This window comes from Bidens hawaiensis, unplaced genomic scaffold, assembly GCF_021521415.1.
Source record: "Bidens hawaiensis isolate Kalapana, Puna unplaced genomic scaffold, B.hawaiensis_p1.1 tig00045383_1, whole genome shotgun sequence".
Lineage (NCBI taxonomy): Eukaryota > Viridiplantae > Streptophyta > Magnoliopsida > Asterales > Asteraceae > Bidens > Bidens hawaiensis.
This window is the reverse complement of record NW_027505937.1, coordinates 111,523-130,719: the sequence shown is the minus strand read 5'-3', so window position 1 is coordinate 130,719 and position 19,197 is coordinate 111,523. Positions and strand designations below refer to the sequence as shown.

At 33.0% G+C, this 19,197-nt stretch overlaps 1 protein-coding gene across 1 annotated transcript; it reads right to left on the bottom strand.

The window, feature by feature from the left end:
• Positions 1-1,381: 1,381 nt before the first annotated feature.
• Positions 1,382-16,669, bottom strand: LOC143616037 (uncharacterized). The gene is made up of 32 exons (XM_077088998.1): positions 16,582-16,669; positions 16,421-16,508; positions 16,218-16,326; positions 15,950-16,048; positions 15,046-15,088; positions 14,848-14,919; positions 14,656-14,751; positions 13,591-13,815; positions 13,180-13,360; positions 12,949-13,060; positions 12,624-12,710; positions 12,382-12,520; positions 12,205-12,301; positions 12,065-12,115; positions 11,321-11,430; positions 11,114-11,218; positions 10,958-11,031; positions 10,353-10,428; positions 10,027-10,257; positions 9,853-9,924; positions 8,990-9,061; positions 8,824-8,888; positions 8,639-8,741; positions 8,429-8,560; positions 8,216-8,359; positions 7,586-7,693; positions 7,458-7,508; positions 7,274-7,351; positions 7,047-7,160; positions 6,043-6,239; positions 5,863-5,932; positions 1,382-1,637 (listed from the first exon to the last, which is right to left on the bottom strand). The coding sequence occupies exons 1-32, from the start codon at positions 16,654-16,656 to the stop codon at positions 1,449-1,451; spliced, it is 3,465 nt and encodes a 1,154-aa protein (XP_076945113.1). The 5' UTR covers positions 16,657-16,669; the 3' UTR covers positions 1,382-1,448.
• Positions 16,670-19,197: the final 2,528 nt, after the last annotated feature.

Sequence of the window (19,197 nt, the reverse complement as noted above, 5' to 3'; positions counted from 1 at the left end):
AATTAGTATTTGAATATGATTATAGTATTTGTATTCTAGTCTTTCTAGGTTTTCATGTTTAAACTAGTATATATACCCGAGCTTGTGGGTTATATCATTAAGAGTTTAAGTATTGTAATTTTCGAGCTAATGAAAATTATAAAGATCGAGCTTATGATCTAAACTTCGTTTTGTGTTTATCCATCCTTGTCACCAAACTTCACCGACGAACACCGTAACACTCAAGCTTTTCAAATATGAAGCGAAACCCACCTAAACAACTAGTAAGCTAAAGATTCAAGCAATCTTTTGATTCTACAATCGTTTCAAAAGTAGCGGGGTGGAGGAATCAGCATCACCGGTGGGGTTAGGTAGAGGAAAACGGTGGAATAGGAGAGGGTGTGGATCAAGTAGGATGTGAAATTAAGGTTGGCATTTGCATAAAGTAGGATGGAGAAGATGGTGGTGGTTTCTGGTAGTGTGAAGTGGCCAGAAACTCGCCGGAAAATCAAATCCCTAAGTCTAGGTTGGAGAAGAAGATGTCCTCTTATTTATTTATTTTGTTTTTTTATTTATAGTTGTAAAGGTTTAAGCATTTTAAGAAGGGTAAAAAGGTACTTTAAACTTTAATATAAGGGAAAATATGTAATTGGATTTTTAAGGTTGGGAAAATATGTAAATAAAGGGCTTAGTGGGGCTTCTTCGAAGGCGTTTTGGGCTATAACGCCGGTGGTCTTAGTAAGGGATATATGTAAAAAATCCCTAGTTGGAATTATCTAAAACTATATGCCTAAAAAAAGGGTAAAATGCTCCTAACAAAAAGATCACCAACATAAGAGGTCAAAAGTCTTAGGTTCTAGTGGTTAAAAAACAGGTCGGATAGTGATGTCCAATTGTCCAGTGGTCCGGTCGAATAACTTCCTGCAGTAGTTTATGGTGTTTGCTTCTGGAGTTTGGCTTGTTAGTGTAGCTAGCAACTTGCTAGTGGCGTTGTATTTTTGGTGTTCAATAAAGTTGGTCTCGCTTGCCTTAAAAAAACATATCGAAAACTAACAAAACCATGCAAGCAACCTCTCTCATGTCAAGTCTGCTTACGCAAACATTGTTTTCAACTTAAACGAACACGTGTTCCTAAACCCATCTAAGTAACGAAAATTTTCTTCATATTGAACCTCACTATACTTCAATAATCAAACTAAACAAAAAATGAAACAATTAAATCCATTACTCTCATTTTAAAACCCAACATCACTTGTAGCTTTTACCTTCAAAACCTTTTCACTCCTACATCAGATACCTACCTCCTTGTGTCTTTCAAACACGCAAACTCGAGATAGAATGTACAGAGAATAATACCAACTAGTTCATAACAATCATGACTCGTCACACGAGGAATCATGGTCCTGCACCAACCACCATTCATGTGGCCAAAAATATTTCTTGAAAGTTGTTTTCCATGCATGGAATCATCAAATAACACGCAGAGAGCCACGGACATCAACGAGAAACTGGTTAAGATTCTTTCTGAATTTTCTCATGTTTAATCGATCCGCAGACGGGGAAATATCGCCCGAGGTTGTTAGCGAGTGCAATGCACCAGCCATTCTTGTTTTCAGTACTGGATTCGGTTGTCTTTCAATCAATTCACCACATAATCTCTGCACAAGTAATTACCAGATTAGACCTAAAACATGTTCCTAGTTGCTTTGTTTTTAGCTAACAGAAAATTATGACACAATTTGCAACTTTGCAAGTGCTAAATTTTACAAAGACTGTATAAGTACTATATTTATATCTTTTTTCTTTCTTTCTTTCTGCATAGAGTAATTTATGAAGTGGGGATCTAAATTTTAAAATACACATCAGCTGATTTTTAAGCATTTTTGACCCTGTCGACGGGTAAGCAGTATAACATAACCCAAATCAACCCGCTCATAATTTAATTGGTTGAGAGTGTTGCGTGTATCTGACCCTTTAGCTAATTAGTTCAATTAATAGGGCCGTCCAAACCGCTCGTCGCTCGAACTCGCTCACCGCTCGCTCGAAAATTGCTTGGAAATTGCTCGCTCGTTTTTTCGCTCGATTGTAAACGAGCCGCTCTGCTCGGTTCGGTTTGTAAACGAGCCAAGCAACAAGCAAGGGTTTGCTCGGTTCGGTTCGGCTCGAATATTTTTAGTTTGTTTTAATATATATATATGTGTGTGTGTGTGTGTGTGTGTGCATATCATTATATATACACTTATGTGTACAAAGATATAGATATATTTAATTTATAAGTAATACTGAAATATTAAATTATATTTACTATTAGTTTACTTGAAATATTAAATAAATAAAAATAAATATGCAGTGGTGTAACCGTGTAACACAAACCCTAAAAGACTAAATTCACATTTCACAATATGTCATTATCTTATGTTTCCACCGCCAAGCCGCCACAGTCCACTTCAACAACACTTTCATGGAGAACCAAATCCCTAACTACTAACCTGCATCGATTCAAACCAGCACAATCACAACATCAGTTGTCACCCTCTTGATCCACACCGTCACAATCAATGCCACGACTCCACTACTCTATATCCACGCCGTTGAATCGGAGAATCCAAATAGGAGTCGCACGCTAACAGCTATTCAAAGGCCGCTCTCGGTCTTAAAGTGTAGTCCTCTCGTATTCTTCATTCCAATCTGAGCGAAAACGAGCCGAGCCGAGCCGCTCGGTTTCAATTCGAGCCGAGTTCGAGCAACGCTTTCTTGCTCGTTTACTTAAATTCGAACCGAACTGAGCCGCTCGGTTACTATTCGAGCCGAGTTCGAGCAGAAGCTCGCTCGGTTCGGCTCGGTTCGTGAACAGCCCTAGTTCAATAGGTCCATGCAAAGTGGGTTTTCAAAACGATTTGTTTTTTAAATACATGGTATTTTCTATAAAAATTTGTAGGACTGTTGTTTTTTCGTTTATGTTGTATTTTAAAAATGTTGTTACCAGATTCAAAACCTGATCACCTATTTTCAAGGTTCTTTTTATTTTCACTTAAGATACAATGTAGTTTTTCTTTAATAACAATTTTGTTTAAATTTCCTACAATTTGATATAATTCTATGTATAACCTAGTTTTTATTTTTTATTTTTATAATTTCCAAAGAACACTATATGTTTCGATACAACTTAGTTTTCAATATAATTTATATTCACTATAGAAAAAAATAATTCAATAAAAACTCAATATTTAGATTTATAATCTTAAATATATATAAAAGAAACCTTTAAAAGCTCTCTGGTTGCTCCCCAAATTTTCTCAATCCACCATATTGCTTTATTTGTAAACGAAGACTTCTCATGCATGTGACCCGAATTCACAGGTATGGGTCTCACCCTTAAACGGGTTATAACATCTCATTAAATTAAAAATTAATCTCACCAAATATTTGATATGAAAATCCTATTAAATAAGGATATACTAAAATTAATATTTGATTTTTAAAAAAAGATATTCCAATAACTACAATTAGAATTGGTGCAATCCAATGAACATAAGTTTTTTTTTCCTTTTTATAACATTTGTATGTGTTTGCATTGTTTCCATGCGCCACTTTCATTTAGCAAATTATTTGGACTTCATTAATATTCAATTTATATTTAAAGCAATATATGTATTTTTGGTTTAAACAAATGCAATGGTTCAAATTTCATCTTCAACTACTACTTCACATTTAACGGAAAGAAGAGGGTTACGACGGTTTCCGGCCAACCATCACGTCGTTTCAAAAACAGATTAAGTACCGGTTGATTCAATATATATACCCCTTTCAATTAATTATGTTTCCATATATATTTCTTCAACCGCTCCCTTCCCCGTTCTTCTGGTGTTGTGCTTCTTTATAATTAATATAATTCGTTTAAATACATTTGCGATTAGATTTCTACTAAAAGGGGTTTAGTTGTGTGAATTTGATTCTGCTAGTCATTAATTGCAATCTGAATGATCAACATGTAATAGCCCTTGATTCACGGCTTCTACACGACAGTTTTTGTCAAACTTCACGATTAATACCGGCCCCCTCACTTTTAGTGTGAATAAATTCCAAATAAGGGTCTCTGGGTATTCTTCAATAATTGAAGATTCATTAGAAAAACTACAGTTTTGATTATTCAGTTATATCCTTTTGATTCCTTACTTTGGTTTGCAATTGAAGATTTCTCTTCAGATTAAAAGCGATGTTTCAAATGATCATATTGATTGTAACAATTTAACCAAACTTGATCAAAGGATGATTTCAAATTTTGATTGTTGTAATCTTCATTCGTTTGATTTTCCAAGTTTCGCAAGATTACTTTGAGAAATTGGGGTTTGATTAAATTTTGATTGAACGATGATGAAGGTTCCAAATTGACCAAAAGTTCATCTAAATTTGTGTCAGAATCTCTTCAATGGGAATCGATTTAGGGCAAATAAACAATGGGTGTTAAGAAATTCAAATGTGGTTACCTTTCTGGTACGTTTGGTTTTGTAAAATTATAAGCAATGTTTTAATCATACACATAATGTCTAAACATGTTTGTTTGTTTGTAATATATAATCTGCCAATGTTTGATATTTTGATTTTGTTGGGTGAATATAATATTTTACTAGGGTTTGGAGGGAATCAAGGAATGTAAGATATTCATCCTTTATGACAAATTTTTTATGTTGTCTTGATTGCATATACCATACATCAAGAGTAAATATGCCAAGTTCGAAGTCAGAGCCATATTTCTAATTAAACCATGAAAACTTTGATCTTATAACAGTAGTTTGTATGTTCTATATGTGTAGTGTATGGCTCAATGTTATCCTAAAATACCCTGTAAATACCCACCCCTTCATATCATTTCTATTTATCAATTTGATTTGCACATCTTTCAATTTCTCCATCTGTTCAGTTTGCATCGCCAAATGGTTGGTATTCTTCCGTACGCTTAATTCACTATTTGGTATAAAATCAAACCATAGTTTAATTCTATGTTAGTGTTGCGCTTGCTTCTGTTAATTAGGGTTACTAATTTCTACATTTATATATAAATGATAATTCGTTAAATTATATCGAACATTATGTATGAAATCTAAACTTAAATGTAATATAGCTAAATAGCACAAGATAATTATGATATTTCTAACTAAACACAAACAAAAACCAGATGCAATGCGCGAGTAACAATGCTAGTTATTTACAATTAAGAAACAATTTTGTAGTAAAAAATATAAGCGGGTCATGGGTCTCATCAAACCCATATAGCTTTTAAACCGGGTTATAACATCTCACTTATTTGAGAATCCCTAAATATTATTAACTTTCTTACAGTAAATAAAATTAAAATTCAGAAAAATATATAAATATTAGAAACGAATAATGTAAAACAAACCCCATAATACGGGGAAAAAAGCTAGTAAATACTATAAATAAATTAGTAAAGAAAAACTAAATTACATCGAACGGAAATTTAAAAAAAAAGGCTTTGATAAAATTTAGCTTTTCTGGTTTCTAATTTCCAAAAAAAAAACATTATAAACCATTAGAGAAAACCTAAACTATATCTTAAACTGAAATTGAAAAAATAAAAAAACATTGAAAAGGTTGTAGGAGGAATAACCCAGGGTTTTAAACCCTGGGAACTATACTTATAAAAAATAAAAACAAAAAGTTTTACAAACATTTTTTAAAAAAAAATACCCTATTTTTAAAAATTCTCAAAACAACACAGACCAAATAAACTTTAGGATTCAAGCCAACGGGCATAGCTCCTATAAAACTTGATATCACAAATCACCTTCATCCAAACGTAATTAAACAGAAAGAAAACAAATTTGAAACAGAATGAACTTTAAAAAAAGGGTAGAGAGATACCTGGTAAAGACCATGGTCACATAAAATTAATGGGAAAAGAGCATCGGCCGCACCTCCTACAAGATCCATGCTGTAAGCACAAAAACATAAGATTCAAAATCATACAATTACGAGGATTGAACCACAAAGAAACTATAAGTCATTATTACAATAATATAACAGCATAGAGTTGCATGTTACCTGTAATCCTCAAAGAGAATTAGTTGCAGCAACGATCGCAAGAATTTACCAAGAATGCCATCCTGCAAATTGCCATCAGCATCCTTATAGCTTGTAGCATGTGGACCTAACCCGTCTTTACCCCCCTCTCTTTCTGTGTAGTGGTAGAATGCAAGTGCTCTCAGAGATCTTAAACACATGCCAACAACCTCTTCATCCTATCATCACCCAAAGAAAGTACAACAATTTTAGAAGTGGTGAAACGCGTCCAAGTTGACCAACGGGTCCAAATAGGTGATTTTTAGGTAGGGATGACCCGGTATCCTTCTTTCATAATTTTTTTATTAATAATATTAAGTGTCTGATATGATTAAGAAAATTATAATATTTCAATACAATTCTATTGTTTTGAATAGAATGATGTAAAAGGTTTTATGTATGGAAAATACACTCTTAGGGGTATTGCACAAAACTGAATGAAATCGTAGCTGATGTAACCAAAACAAAATGACCGAACCCATATCAAACTGACGATTTGGTTTTATGTTTTTTAAAAACCAATTTTCGGTTCGGTTTCAGTTTTGCATCAACCAATAAAACTGAACTGGACTGATTGAAACCATACCAAACAGAAAAACCAACAGAAACCAATTTTAAGTGATTTATAAGAAATTAATTAATTATGTAACCCAAAATCTTAGGTCTAAATGTGTAATAATTAATTAATAATTAATTAAAAAAGAAATTTAGTCTCAAACCGAGGCCTTTTCGACCTAAAAGTAAACCGAGAAAACCTAAACCGAACCAAAAACATTGTAAAAACCGAGGCCTTTTCGGCCCATTATTTTCAGTCTGTTTGGCTTGTATACTTATAATGTTTATTTATTTGAATTTATTTGTTTAAACTGTTAACATAACCTGAAAATGGGTCGAAAATGGCACTTCTAACATGTACGGGTACCATTTGTAAATGAATAGTGCAAAGTTATTATAAACTATAAACTAGTTATGGATATTTTATCTACCTGGTGATGGAGACCGTAATCAAGAGTTCCTGAAATATGACTGAAGGCTTCTTGGTTTAATTTGGGAATCATTTCAGGGTAAACCTCCAACATATGTGACAGCAGAGTAAAATGCTACTCCCAAAGTAAATATCAAAAATCAAAAAATATATATATTAGTTAGACATTTAGACCTGGAAATTAGAATCAAGATATAATTAATCCCGTTGTAAAAGTTCAAATCTTACATCATAACAAAGCTTAGGATACTTCAACATTTCTACTGTTATCAGAGGACTAACAATGTGAACACCAGCGTATATAACCTGCAGACAACACCAAAATTAACCAGTTTAGTTATATACTTATTCTATAATCTATAGTATGCTAATCAGTCGTTTATTATAATAGAGAATATGAAAATAGTGATACCTGAGAAATGCTTGTTTGCTGATCCTCGCTGGCAGCTGATGAAACGTCAACCTGAAAATTTTAAATTTTGATGTAAAAGATTATAAATCAGAAGTCGGGTTGACAAAGAAATGTTGACCAATGCATACCATATCTTTTGTGCATAGTTTATGAAGAAGCTGTAGAAGAGCACGCAAATCCCTGTATTTTTCAGCATTTGCTTCACTTTGTAAATTGCTTGAAATGCTTAAAGATATCTGAAACATGTAGGCAGTGATAGGAAGTTAAAAACCAAAAAAAAAAAAAAAAACTGATAAGAACATGAACAGGGCATGTTCATGTTTGTTCGTTTAACTTTCACTGATCAAACAATCAAACATGAACAGTTAAACGAATGGGGTTTTCTTGTTCGTGTTTGGTTGTTAAGAAAATAAACATGTTCGTTTATGTTCATTTGTTATTAATTAAAAGAATGGTTCATGAATGTAAATGAACATTAACAAACAAATATATTTGAACATAGATGAATGAATATAAACGAACATAACTGAGCAAACTCTAATGGGTGATATTTTTAATTTAATAAAACTAGACTAAATTGTAATGCGGCTGACAATTTAAATGAATATATAAACAAACAAACGTAAACTAACAGACATAAATGAATGTAGATGAAAGAACATAAATGATTGAACGAGATGTGTTCATACGTTTAACTAAAAGTACAAAAACCTTTGTTCATGTTCGTTTATTAAATTAAAAAACGATAAAGTTAGTACCTTGCCAATATTGTGGGAAGAGTAAAGTTGAAGCAGGCGCATACAGAATTCAATAACCAATGCAGTCTCATGAGACTCTAAATAGATGATTTGACCCTCCACCCAGTCAACAACAACCTTAAGTAACAGATACACAACTGCAGGCTAAACATATCTGAAAATCAGCATATAATATAAGAAATTACATTTTGTATCACATTTTAATTATAATACCTCAAGCTTGTAAACCTCAAGAAATTTAAGAATCGGTTGCAAAACTGAAAATCCCATTTCATATATTGCCTTCTGTGTTCTTGGTTCTGAAGCACTTGAAGCTCCTCGAAGCCGTTCCAGTAAGCATGTGACCTAGGAGAAACACATGATTTTGCAAAAATTAATATTTAAATTAAAATTGAAAGTATATTAATTGTTTTTTTCTCTTACCACAAGAATAACATCTGGCTGCTGAGAAATAATCTTGATGTCTTTCTTAGAAGATATATCATTAAGATAAGCAGTCATATGGCTTGTGAGATCCCTTATGTACCTTTCAAGAATTCAAAATAAAATATTAGATGACATGTGTGAAAGATAATATCAGAATTTAGAAATAAAATAAACTATCTTACTGATTTGCTTCTGCTGAATTTTTTATGCCGGAAGCAGAAAGAACAAGGGTCTGAGCCAAGGAACGCTGCAATTATGTTTAACAATAATATTATATAAATTTATTAGTAAATACGAGGTTGATGTAAAGCTGAAATTAGAAAAAGGTAAAAAATGTTATTGAATTACCTGATGAGTAGCATTTAAGGACAATAGCACTTGGTCATTGGTAAAGCAATGTGCTAGATCACGCCATGAGTCCTACAGTAAAAGAATAGTTTTAGCCAACATAACCATTTCAGAAGTTAATATGACATTTATGATCATTAGTTTCAGAAATAAGGGAAAACAAGATACCAAAAGAAGATATTACACAAGCTACCATCATATTAATTAGACCTATAAATGAACCGAACTTTTAGTGAATCGCTCACTGGGAAGTTCGTTTATTCAATATACAAACGAACATGAACATAATTTTTTTTGTTTATTTAGGTAAATTAACGAAAATGAATACATTTCTTGTTCGTACATTTACATTCATGAACATCCGTTTACGTTCGTTTCTTTATGTTTGCTCGCTTGTTTACATATTCATTAATATTTTGAGGAACTTACAATTTATTATAGTTTTGAGAAGTTAAAATACCATCAATTACAACTTAGTCTAGTTTTATTAAATTTTTTAGGTCCAACATATTAATGTTTGGACATCTATTTCAACTTATGTTCATTCATTTGTGTCCGTTTACATTTGTGAACTGTTCGTTTATACATTGACGAACGAACATAAGCGTACACAAACACGCTCATGTCCTTAATTAACGTTCACGGACAAGAAACCACGTTCGTTTTAATTATTCGTGTTTGATTTGTTCGGTTAAAATTTAAACAAAGGAACACCAACACGCCTCGTTCGTGTTCGTTCAGTTCGTTACAGGCCGCCTAATATTAATGTGCTTCAAATTGCACGAAGCCAAAACTAAATAATTAGTAAATGGGCACGAACGTCTAATAACAAAAGGAGGTGCTACAAAAGATAAGATGCTAACCAAAGCGACAAGGTGTGCACGTATACTTTTCCGCCTAACAAGTCCACCAAGAAGCTGGAAACACATGAGCGCCTGTCACACAGATGAAATACATATATTATTATTATTATTACCACCTAAAGGTCAAACCTGCTTTGTTGACTAAACAAGTGAGCATAAATTGACACTTGATACCTGCAAATCTTTTTCGCCCGCATAGGAAACCAATGTTGTTAAAGATATTCGGACGATTATATCAAGCAAGTTTTTCCCCTGAGTATGCTCTGAAGAGAAACTAAGCAGTGCTTTTCGGGATTGCTGCATCTGAAGAAGGGTGACCTCATCGATGGGGCTTTTTAAACTTTGCATTTCTCCAGCTGTCATTAAGTATGTACATGACCATCGAGCAAGGAACCATATGATTGCCTAACCATAATGTCAAAAATTATATTAAAAACTTTGTATAAGCATAAAGCAAGCTATTTACTAGAAACTAATATTTCAATTTTTAAGTTTATTACCTCCATAAGTCGAGGGCTGAAGAAAGCTGCTCTCATATTTGAATCTAAACTCTGCTCTGCAAACTTTATGATAGACCTTCAAAATAAACAAATTACACAAGAACAATTAAGGGTGTGCATGAAACCAAAAATACCGACCAGTAACCGGAATAACAGAACAGAAATAACCAAACCTAATCCAAACCAATGGTTTGGAAAGACTTTCTTTTAAACCGAATTTCCGGTTCGGTTCTGCGTGTACCGAAAACCAAAAAAGCCGAACCTAACCATTAAATCCGAACCCAAAACACCGACTTTTGTTATTTATTTATAGATTATAACTTTCTATATATTAAGTCCAAAAACCGAATTTTGGGTTTTTGGTTTGGTTTGAGTCCAAATTTGACACTAGCCAAACCATGCGCATCCCTAAAAGGAATGATATCCTTAACTGAATATCGCAAAATAAACTAAAAGCATAATTTAAAGAGCAACAGAATTGTAGCCAAGCCCAATAACCCTTCATAAAAGAAATACGATAAAAGACGGTTACTCATATAAATTTGCAGCTATAGTTTTGATCTCCCAACAGTCATAAACAAGAAAGAACTAAGTGGGAAATTTACCAAGAAAGTACAACTACTGGATGTTTTTCTGTTTCCGTGTACTCTGGAAAACGTGTTTCTATAGCCAATGGTATCTGAAATCAGTAAAATTACATAATTAAAGAAAATTCTTCCAAAACTATGTTATGCTGATAAAATAACTGCTAAGAGGTTTACCAAGGGTGTTTCACCCTCTCCTTCATCTGCCAATACATGACCAGTTATCAACAAAAGTGAATAAAGCTCTTCCATTGTTGTAGTTGGGTCACTTATCCCAATTCCCTATAGACCATCCAATAAAAAGACAACATTAACAAGACATTAAGAAAAATAGAGAATAAATGAACAAATTATTTATATTATGTTTAACTTTTGTACAAGTACCTGATGAAGCCTTGCAAAACGCTCAGTTAAAAGTCCAGTAAGAAAAGGGATTGTAACATTAATAGAAGCTCGTGCAATCAGGGCATAAGAACTCAATCTCTCATCCATTGCTACAAACAAAATACACGAGTTACAGAGTTACTTTAGAAAAAGCAAATGAAGATCATGAAAGACACAGTTCAAGTTAAAACAGTTTGACCAGGTTGGGCAGACCCACTAACACTCTTTTATTTACCTTTTTATTCTTATTTTTCAAATAAATAATTGAGATTTCGAGTATGATTACCTAAATATTAATCTATTTTATAGCCAACAATTGACCCATTTCCATATAAGTGGGTCAACATTTGACCGAGCGCTTTGTAGTTTAGCACATCTGGCATATACAACCATAACCCAAGTTGACCCATTTTATATAATTGTGTCAACATTTGACCCGAGCGCTTTGTAGTTTAACCCATTTGACATGTTACAAAGTTATAACCAACTTGACCCATTTCTATATAAATGAGTCAACATTTGACCTGAGCACTTCTTAGTTTCTAATTTTAAATGTTAAAAAACCATAGCCCAAATTGACCCATTTCTATATAAATGGGTCAAGATTTGACTCGAGCTCTTTTTAGTTTAACTCATTTGACATGTTATAAAACCATAGCTCAATTCCAAATTGACCCATTTCTATATAAATGGGTCAACATTGCCACTTGTGATCATAATATATGACAAGTAAAAGTAGGTTACCAGCTACAGAAGCTTGAAAGTATTCTTCTTTCTCTTCACTTGCCGATGCAGCTGTCTCATTCACGGTACAATGTCAAACTAAACGATACTTAAAACAAACAAAAATGTAAACACTGCAAAATCCAAAGTTCCAAACATACCCTTTAGTTCTGATTCTACAATCAGGACAAAAAGATTAGCAGCGGCATTTATTCCTTCCGGTGGAAGCAATGATGTCACACCAGAAGTGTTTGTCTCCTACAAAACAACCATAAAACTGATGCACAAGTCGTTGTAGCGGGTGTTATACATTATAACTGAGCTAATTAACCACTTACAGTTAAGAGGGTTGTCCATGTATCCAGTAAGATGTCACGTGCAACCCAACTCCACGGTTCTTCTTCCATATCTTTGGTCATAAGGTCTTTAATAACTTCACACATTAATGCAGACAACAAACTGAGCGTACCAAAAGGCCTGAACATCAAACGGGTAAAAAAAAGTAGATGAACATTTGATGTCATTGATTCTTTTAAGTGCTGAAAGTGTACCTACTGTTAGATAAACACATTTAAGTTACCTTGTGTGTTTCAACAGGTCATCAAACATAACTGGATTGGTAACAGCAGATATGGATAAGAGTCCACGACAACCATCAAGCAACTCACTGAACAAAAAACAAAAATGCATCAAAACACAATATCAATGAAGGTAAATTCCACCTGCCAAAATATATATAAAGAAGACAAGTTTGACTACGGGTTATGTTTTCTCTCTCATGGGTAATATAGAAAATAGCCTAAAAAGGTTAAGTCGCCAAAAGTTTACTTTTATGGCTTAAACATCCTAAATCATTTTACCCAACCCAGCTGACCCACCCATATTGTCACCTGTAGATATACTACCTCTCACTTCTTCCATTTTCAATTGCTTTTGCAATAACATCAGGAGGATGAATCCATTGAATTATTCCAGATAATAGTTGCAGAAGATGCTTCCCTTGAGAAGCACTGGCGTCTATGATTAAAGGAAAGCGTTAGATTAAATGAAACATTTTAAACCACCCCCCCCCCCCCACCCCAAAATAATAATAATAATAACAACAACAAATAAATAAATAAAAGAATAATGATTACCAGATGGAAATATGGTTCCTGTGAGAGAGCAAAGCTGTACTATGAGTTTGCGAGCAGAAACCGCAAGAGGACAGTCAACCCAATAACTGCCTGAGAATTTCTCCCTCAGTACACCATACAACCCTAATAGCCACTCTATGTGGCCACTTGTAATCAAAACGTCTCGCCATGAAGACCCAAGCTTCAAAAAAAGGTAAAAATTAGTTATACTTATTAAATTAAGTCCCACCAAAAAATGCATGCGCCACTTTTAAAATTTAACATGCGCCAAAACATTATTTAATGAAAGTTTAGTGCTTTTATGTAGATTTTAAAACTCTAGTGATGAATAGAAAGTGAACAGAGGCCGAAAAAGCTCGAGTGAATCAAAAAGATCAAACAAATAGTTCAGTAAAAGAGAAAAATGATTACCTGGACCAGTGTATAAGTTGAGTTACTATCTTCTTTAGCAACAAATGAAAACACGTCCAAGCTGTTTTTTACAACTCTGCCACTGTTACTAAAATCCCAGTTAAGAACTTGGAGCATGAAACGAAGAGCCGTTGCACAAACTCTATCTTCTGACTTTGCAGCTTCAGAATTTGTAATTTGAGTTGTGACACTTTGTGCAGCCTTCACTGCCCAAGAATAGAAATTCTGTAAACATAAAAAGATAGAAATAAGAAAATTAGAAAGTGAAAAGCGAAAAGCACAAAGATAAACTTTCTAGGGTTCGATCATGTACGACCTTTTTAATAATTTTTAATTTTTGAGTTTCATTTGTTCTATAAAAATTTAATAATACTAGAATTTTCGTGCTTCACAGTAATGCCTTTAAAAGTATGCAAAAAACCAAATCGAAACAACTGAGTCCAAACAAAAACCGACGGTTTGGTTTTATGTTTTCATAAAAGCTGAACTTTTGGTTTGTTTTCGGTTTTGCAGGTATTAAAACCGAACCAGACCGAATTTATGTAATTTCAATTTTTATTTTTGAGTTCTAACTTCTAAGTAATTTATAAGAACTTAATTATACTGTAACCCAACTATTTTAGCACAAATGTGTAATAATCAATTATGTGTTAATTAGCAAAAGCCAAAAGGATTAAACTCAAAAACCGAAAATTCGGTTTTTGGTTCGGTTTTAGCCCAAACAAACCCATGCGCACCCCTATCACAAACGGGTGAACTTGGGTTGTGTTTTATCTCAAATGGGTCAGTCAAAGGTAAAAGAAGAACGGATAGAATAAGCTGACGTGTTAAAAGTCAACCAAAAGTCAAAATTTAATGCAAACCTCTTAAAACGATTTTGCTTAAATATTCAGTTTATTATTGTAACATTGTCTTCTCGAATCTTAAATATTAAAAAGAAACCCAAGAAAAAGTTACTGGCCTATCTGACCCAAACCATTTTGACCATTTGCCTAACCTTGATACCACCAATTCATGAATGCCAAAGGGGAATGGTTTAATAGGGGCAATATAGTAAATAAAAACCTTTAAATAATCATGCTCCAGAGACTTTCGGCATTGCTCATGGAACTCTCTAGGAAGGCCCAAAGCAGTAGAAGTAGATGGAGAAAATTCAGACACCTGGAATTTAAAGCATGAGTAACATCTCCAAATAATTTCAAAAGTGAAAATTGATAGCGTGTGATATATACGAAATTGGTCGCGTGTGATATGTACCAATGACTCAAGAAAATTGATTCCAATGAACTGCACATCTAATCCATGGTTACCAACGATAGCAAAATGTATCTAAAGTCCAAAAAAAATTGAATTATATTCATGCCACTGACGAATATATGCAATAAGTATTAGAGACGAAACATGTGATATTGTGATGACTGACACTATCTCGTTATATAGGTTGTAAAAGTTTACCTCGGAGAAAAATCCATCCCTCTCAGCAGCAGTAAACTCTAGCCTACACTCGAGCCAGACAAGCTGAAGCAGTTAGCAAGACTTTAATTTCTTTTAAATGGCTTTAAAGTATATGCGTAAAAAGAATATTATAAAAGGGGAAAGTGAATATGGGGCTGTTAGGCCTCCCACTTGTACGCGAAATTCATCAAAACTACATCATTCGATTAAAACCTAAACAAAAATAATTTAATATCTTTACAAAACCAACTCATTGGCTCCATCATTTTCGTCTTTCATCCTGTTCTCACCAGAATTGATTTCAGAAAAGAATTTAAATCACTTAATCCAAGCTGGTGTTAAAGTATTCCAAATCTATATACAGGCCACTATCCAAATTGATACAGTCACACATCTTTCTTTGTTTTCTTTAAATAGATTACATAAACGCAACCCGCCAAGTTAGGTGCAGTTTTTGTCCATTAATCAAAAACAGCCATTGTTTAGTTTTATGTATTCTTGGTTTACAACTTAGTTTAATTAGGTTATATTCCATTCAGTGTTAGTTTAGTTAAAGCCAAGTAATACCATACTAATGGTTGAATAGAACGAAATGGTTGAAATGAGTTAAAGCAAAAGATATTTTGACCAAGAACAAGTATAAAGATTGAACAATCGGGATCGACTTGGGAGAGAAGGGGAAGAGCAGGAAGAAAAACACAGATCGTAAACAAAAGAGATTTATATTAATTTTTATTACGTTTTAATCAAAATGTGAAATTTTAGTAGGTTTCGCATACAAGCTGGATGCCTAACAGCCCGATATTCACTTTCCCCATTATAAAAAAATGTGACGCAAAAAGAAACAAAGTGCAAACAGCTTAAATCAGCATTCTTAATTGTGGTTCAAATTTTGTGAACTTACCAACCCCTTTTCATCAATTGAGCTGAAACAGATGAAATTTTTGATAGAACATATCCCTCCGGTGAACTTGCATGTTTCATTACATAGGACAAGCAAAAACTGCAGGAAGAATAAACATTAATTACTTTGGAGATAGAAAAAAGAAGCATGCAAAACAAAATTAACAAACATTGATTATTTACACAAATGGTGAGAGTGTAGATATAATAAGCAACACTGATATTTATAATTGAATGATGTGACAATGAGTGCAAAGTTGTTAGAATACCTGATCAAGGTTTTCTTCTCGTCAGATGAAAGAAATGACCATTCTCGTATGGCTGCATCTCGAATTGCTGAGGCGGCCTGAAACCTTGCATTTGCCAACTGAGAATTTTCTGGACACAATAAAGTTTGAACTCTTGCATTATAAACCTAATAATAATAATGTTAAAAAAAAAAAAACAATAAGAGATGAGTGTATTAAGTTACCAATAATAAACCGGCATGCCTGGTAGGGTCCAGGGGAGTGGCCTAGGGATAATATGGTAGCTTCAGCAGCCGTTGGATTTACATTAATCTGCATAATTTAAAGAAGTGAATATTCGCTGTTACCTAACATCAACTAACAGTTTGAATGATAATAAATGGACCTGAATCGAAGTGCATGCCATTTCGATGGCGTGCATAGTAGCTTGAAGCTGACCTAAATCGCCGTTTCCGTTCATATCTGTAGGAATTGAATTGTAAATCAGAAGGTACCGATTGCGATGGTGACTACTGTCACTCAAGTTAAGAAGAAGAAGAAGAAGAAGAAGAAGAAGAAGAAGAAGGTTGTTGACGGTTATCAAGGAAGGAAGATTAGGGGAAATTGCAATGATTTCAGTAAATCACCACCCTAACTAACTAACTAACTAACTAACTAACTAAACTCTTATCTACCTATGCTATCTTATTAACCTATATGCCAATTTACATATTCAATAACATTAGTCTATAAATAAATAGATTTTTTTTTTTTTTATTTCATTAGGTGCTTTTTAAAAAAAAAAAAATTTTACCAAATGTTAAAGTTGTCAATAGAATGTATGATGTTAAAGTTGTTTCATCTAAAACACACAAAGGGATAATCACCTCATTCTCTTAGCAAATACCCAAAGTAGATACTTAATTTCATAAACAAAAAAATAATGATCGATAATTCCTTACAAATTGCCACATAATAGCAAACTATTCACCCATCCGTAGCCGTTACACTAAAATATTACGGAATTCATTTAGAGGATTTAAATTATTCAAAATACATAAACTCTTCCCAAGTAAATTATCCATGTATTTTATAAGCCAAAAATGACATTTAAAGTTATGTTTGGCGTGAGATTGTGCTTTATCTCAAACTGACCCTTTGCAACCTTGATGTAGAATTATGATCACCCGATTTCCTTAGTGTTTTATCTCCCTTATTTTGACATTTCTGTTGCTGCATTTTATGATTAAAATATGAATGTGCATGCCAAAGTAGTTTATCTCCTAATCGAGGGAAGTTCGTTTTTGTACGTTTATTTAGTTAATAAACAAACAAATATGAACATTGTTGGTTTCACTAAAAAGCGAACATGGACTCCTGCTTCGTTCGTTCATTTATGTCTGTGAACATTTATTTATGGTTTCATTAGAAATATGTTCATTTATGTTTGTTTATATGTATTTTCCTGTAATATTTTAAATAATTGCTTTGGATGTGTTTTTTTTATGAAATATAACTTTCATGTTTGTTCGCGTGTGTTCACTTAAGTGGGTTAATTTATGTTTGTTAGTGTTCGTTTAAGCTGTTTACACTTTTAAACAAATGAACATGAAGACAAATATTTGTTCGATTAGTTGTTCGTGTATGTGTCCGGTGTTCGTGTTCGCAAAAACTCCATTCATGAATTGAGTTTGGCATGAGGCAACCTTCGTGGGCTAAAAGCTTAAAACCAACTAAACTTTATTAATAACCGGTAATAGTTATATTTAACAATCTTCATGGCAGCATATAAACCTTCTGTTGGAAGGTATGAAAAATAACTGAATAAAAAATTATATTATGCACCTAAAAAGAATTTGGAAAAAACAAATAGAGTCTCACATATCTTATTACACATAATTATGAAATATAATTGAATAAAACATAATATCACAACGTTTCTACCAATAACAAACTAAAGTTTAGATAGTACCAAAACATAAAGACGTTGACTAAAATATAAAACCTAAAGGATAAAAGTCATCATCCTTTCATCACTCCTCGTTGGATTTTATTTTTGTAACAACTTGGATTTTTCAAATTTATATTTTTATTAAATACCCGACCACTTTCAAGGTTCGGGAAATTATACCGCATTTATCGAGTAAATTAATTATTATATTATGGTTTAATTAATTATATAAAATATAATTATAACTTTCATACGTTGGCAAAATTTATCCAAACTTAAACTATTACCTTGATATGTCTCCACCCTTAAAATGTAGGGACCAACATGCAATCATCATCATCATCATCATCATCATCATCCTAAACGGTTAACCCAAGATCCGACCCCAAACCCATACCAATATTCACAAACCCGATTCCAATTGGGATGCCTTGGACCTCAATTCTCATAGATTTTATGGAAATTGGATCAAGGGACGTATTATACATGCATAATTCGGCCAAACCAACATTGTGATTATGTTAATTCAATCAAATCGATCTGTTCTTCCTTATTAACCTAGCCGACAATAATACGAACTTGATATACAAGCTATCGTTTATAATACCTCAATTAAACTAGCAGGCACAATCTCTTAACCCTAGTCATCATTAACCCTCAATTCAATTTGATTATAATCGTTGTTTGTATGTTCGTTCATAATGTGATCCAAATTATACATATTATTATATAAATATTTCCTACACTTTTAATAATTTTTTAGCTATCTTTAATAAAATACACTCTCAAATGGCTCATATGTGAGTTTTAATTGTTTCAAGAGACAACGACTTCAAACTGAGTATTTGAACTGAAACTTGAAACCAACGATAAAAAGTTTGATAATATTATTTATTTGGTTATAATTAGGGTGGAAAATATATAGTTGTTTCATAACAAAAGTTTGTGTTGTTTTGTAATTAATAAACTTAATTGTGAATTGGGCAGTTCATTATTTAGACGTATGTTCACAATGCAAGGAAAAATGATTGGGGGGGGGGGGGGGGCACAACAAAGACATGAAATTCAAGG

Bases quoted from the DNA above. Each gene is read 5' to 3' on its own strand.
- LOC143616037 (XM_077088998.1), bottom strand. From the start codon at position 16,656: ATGAACGGAAACGGCGATTTAGGTCAGCTTCAAGCTACTATGCACGCC. The intron at 14,920-15,045 runs GTAAACTTTTAC...TTTGGACTTTAG, and splicing joins GGGATGGATTTTTCTCCGAG to ATACATTTTGCTATCGTTGG. The intron at 11,032-11,113 runs GTAAACCTCTTA...TACTGATTTCAG, and splicing joins GAGAGGGTGAAACACCCTTG to ATACCATTGGCTATAGAAAC.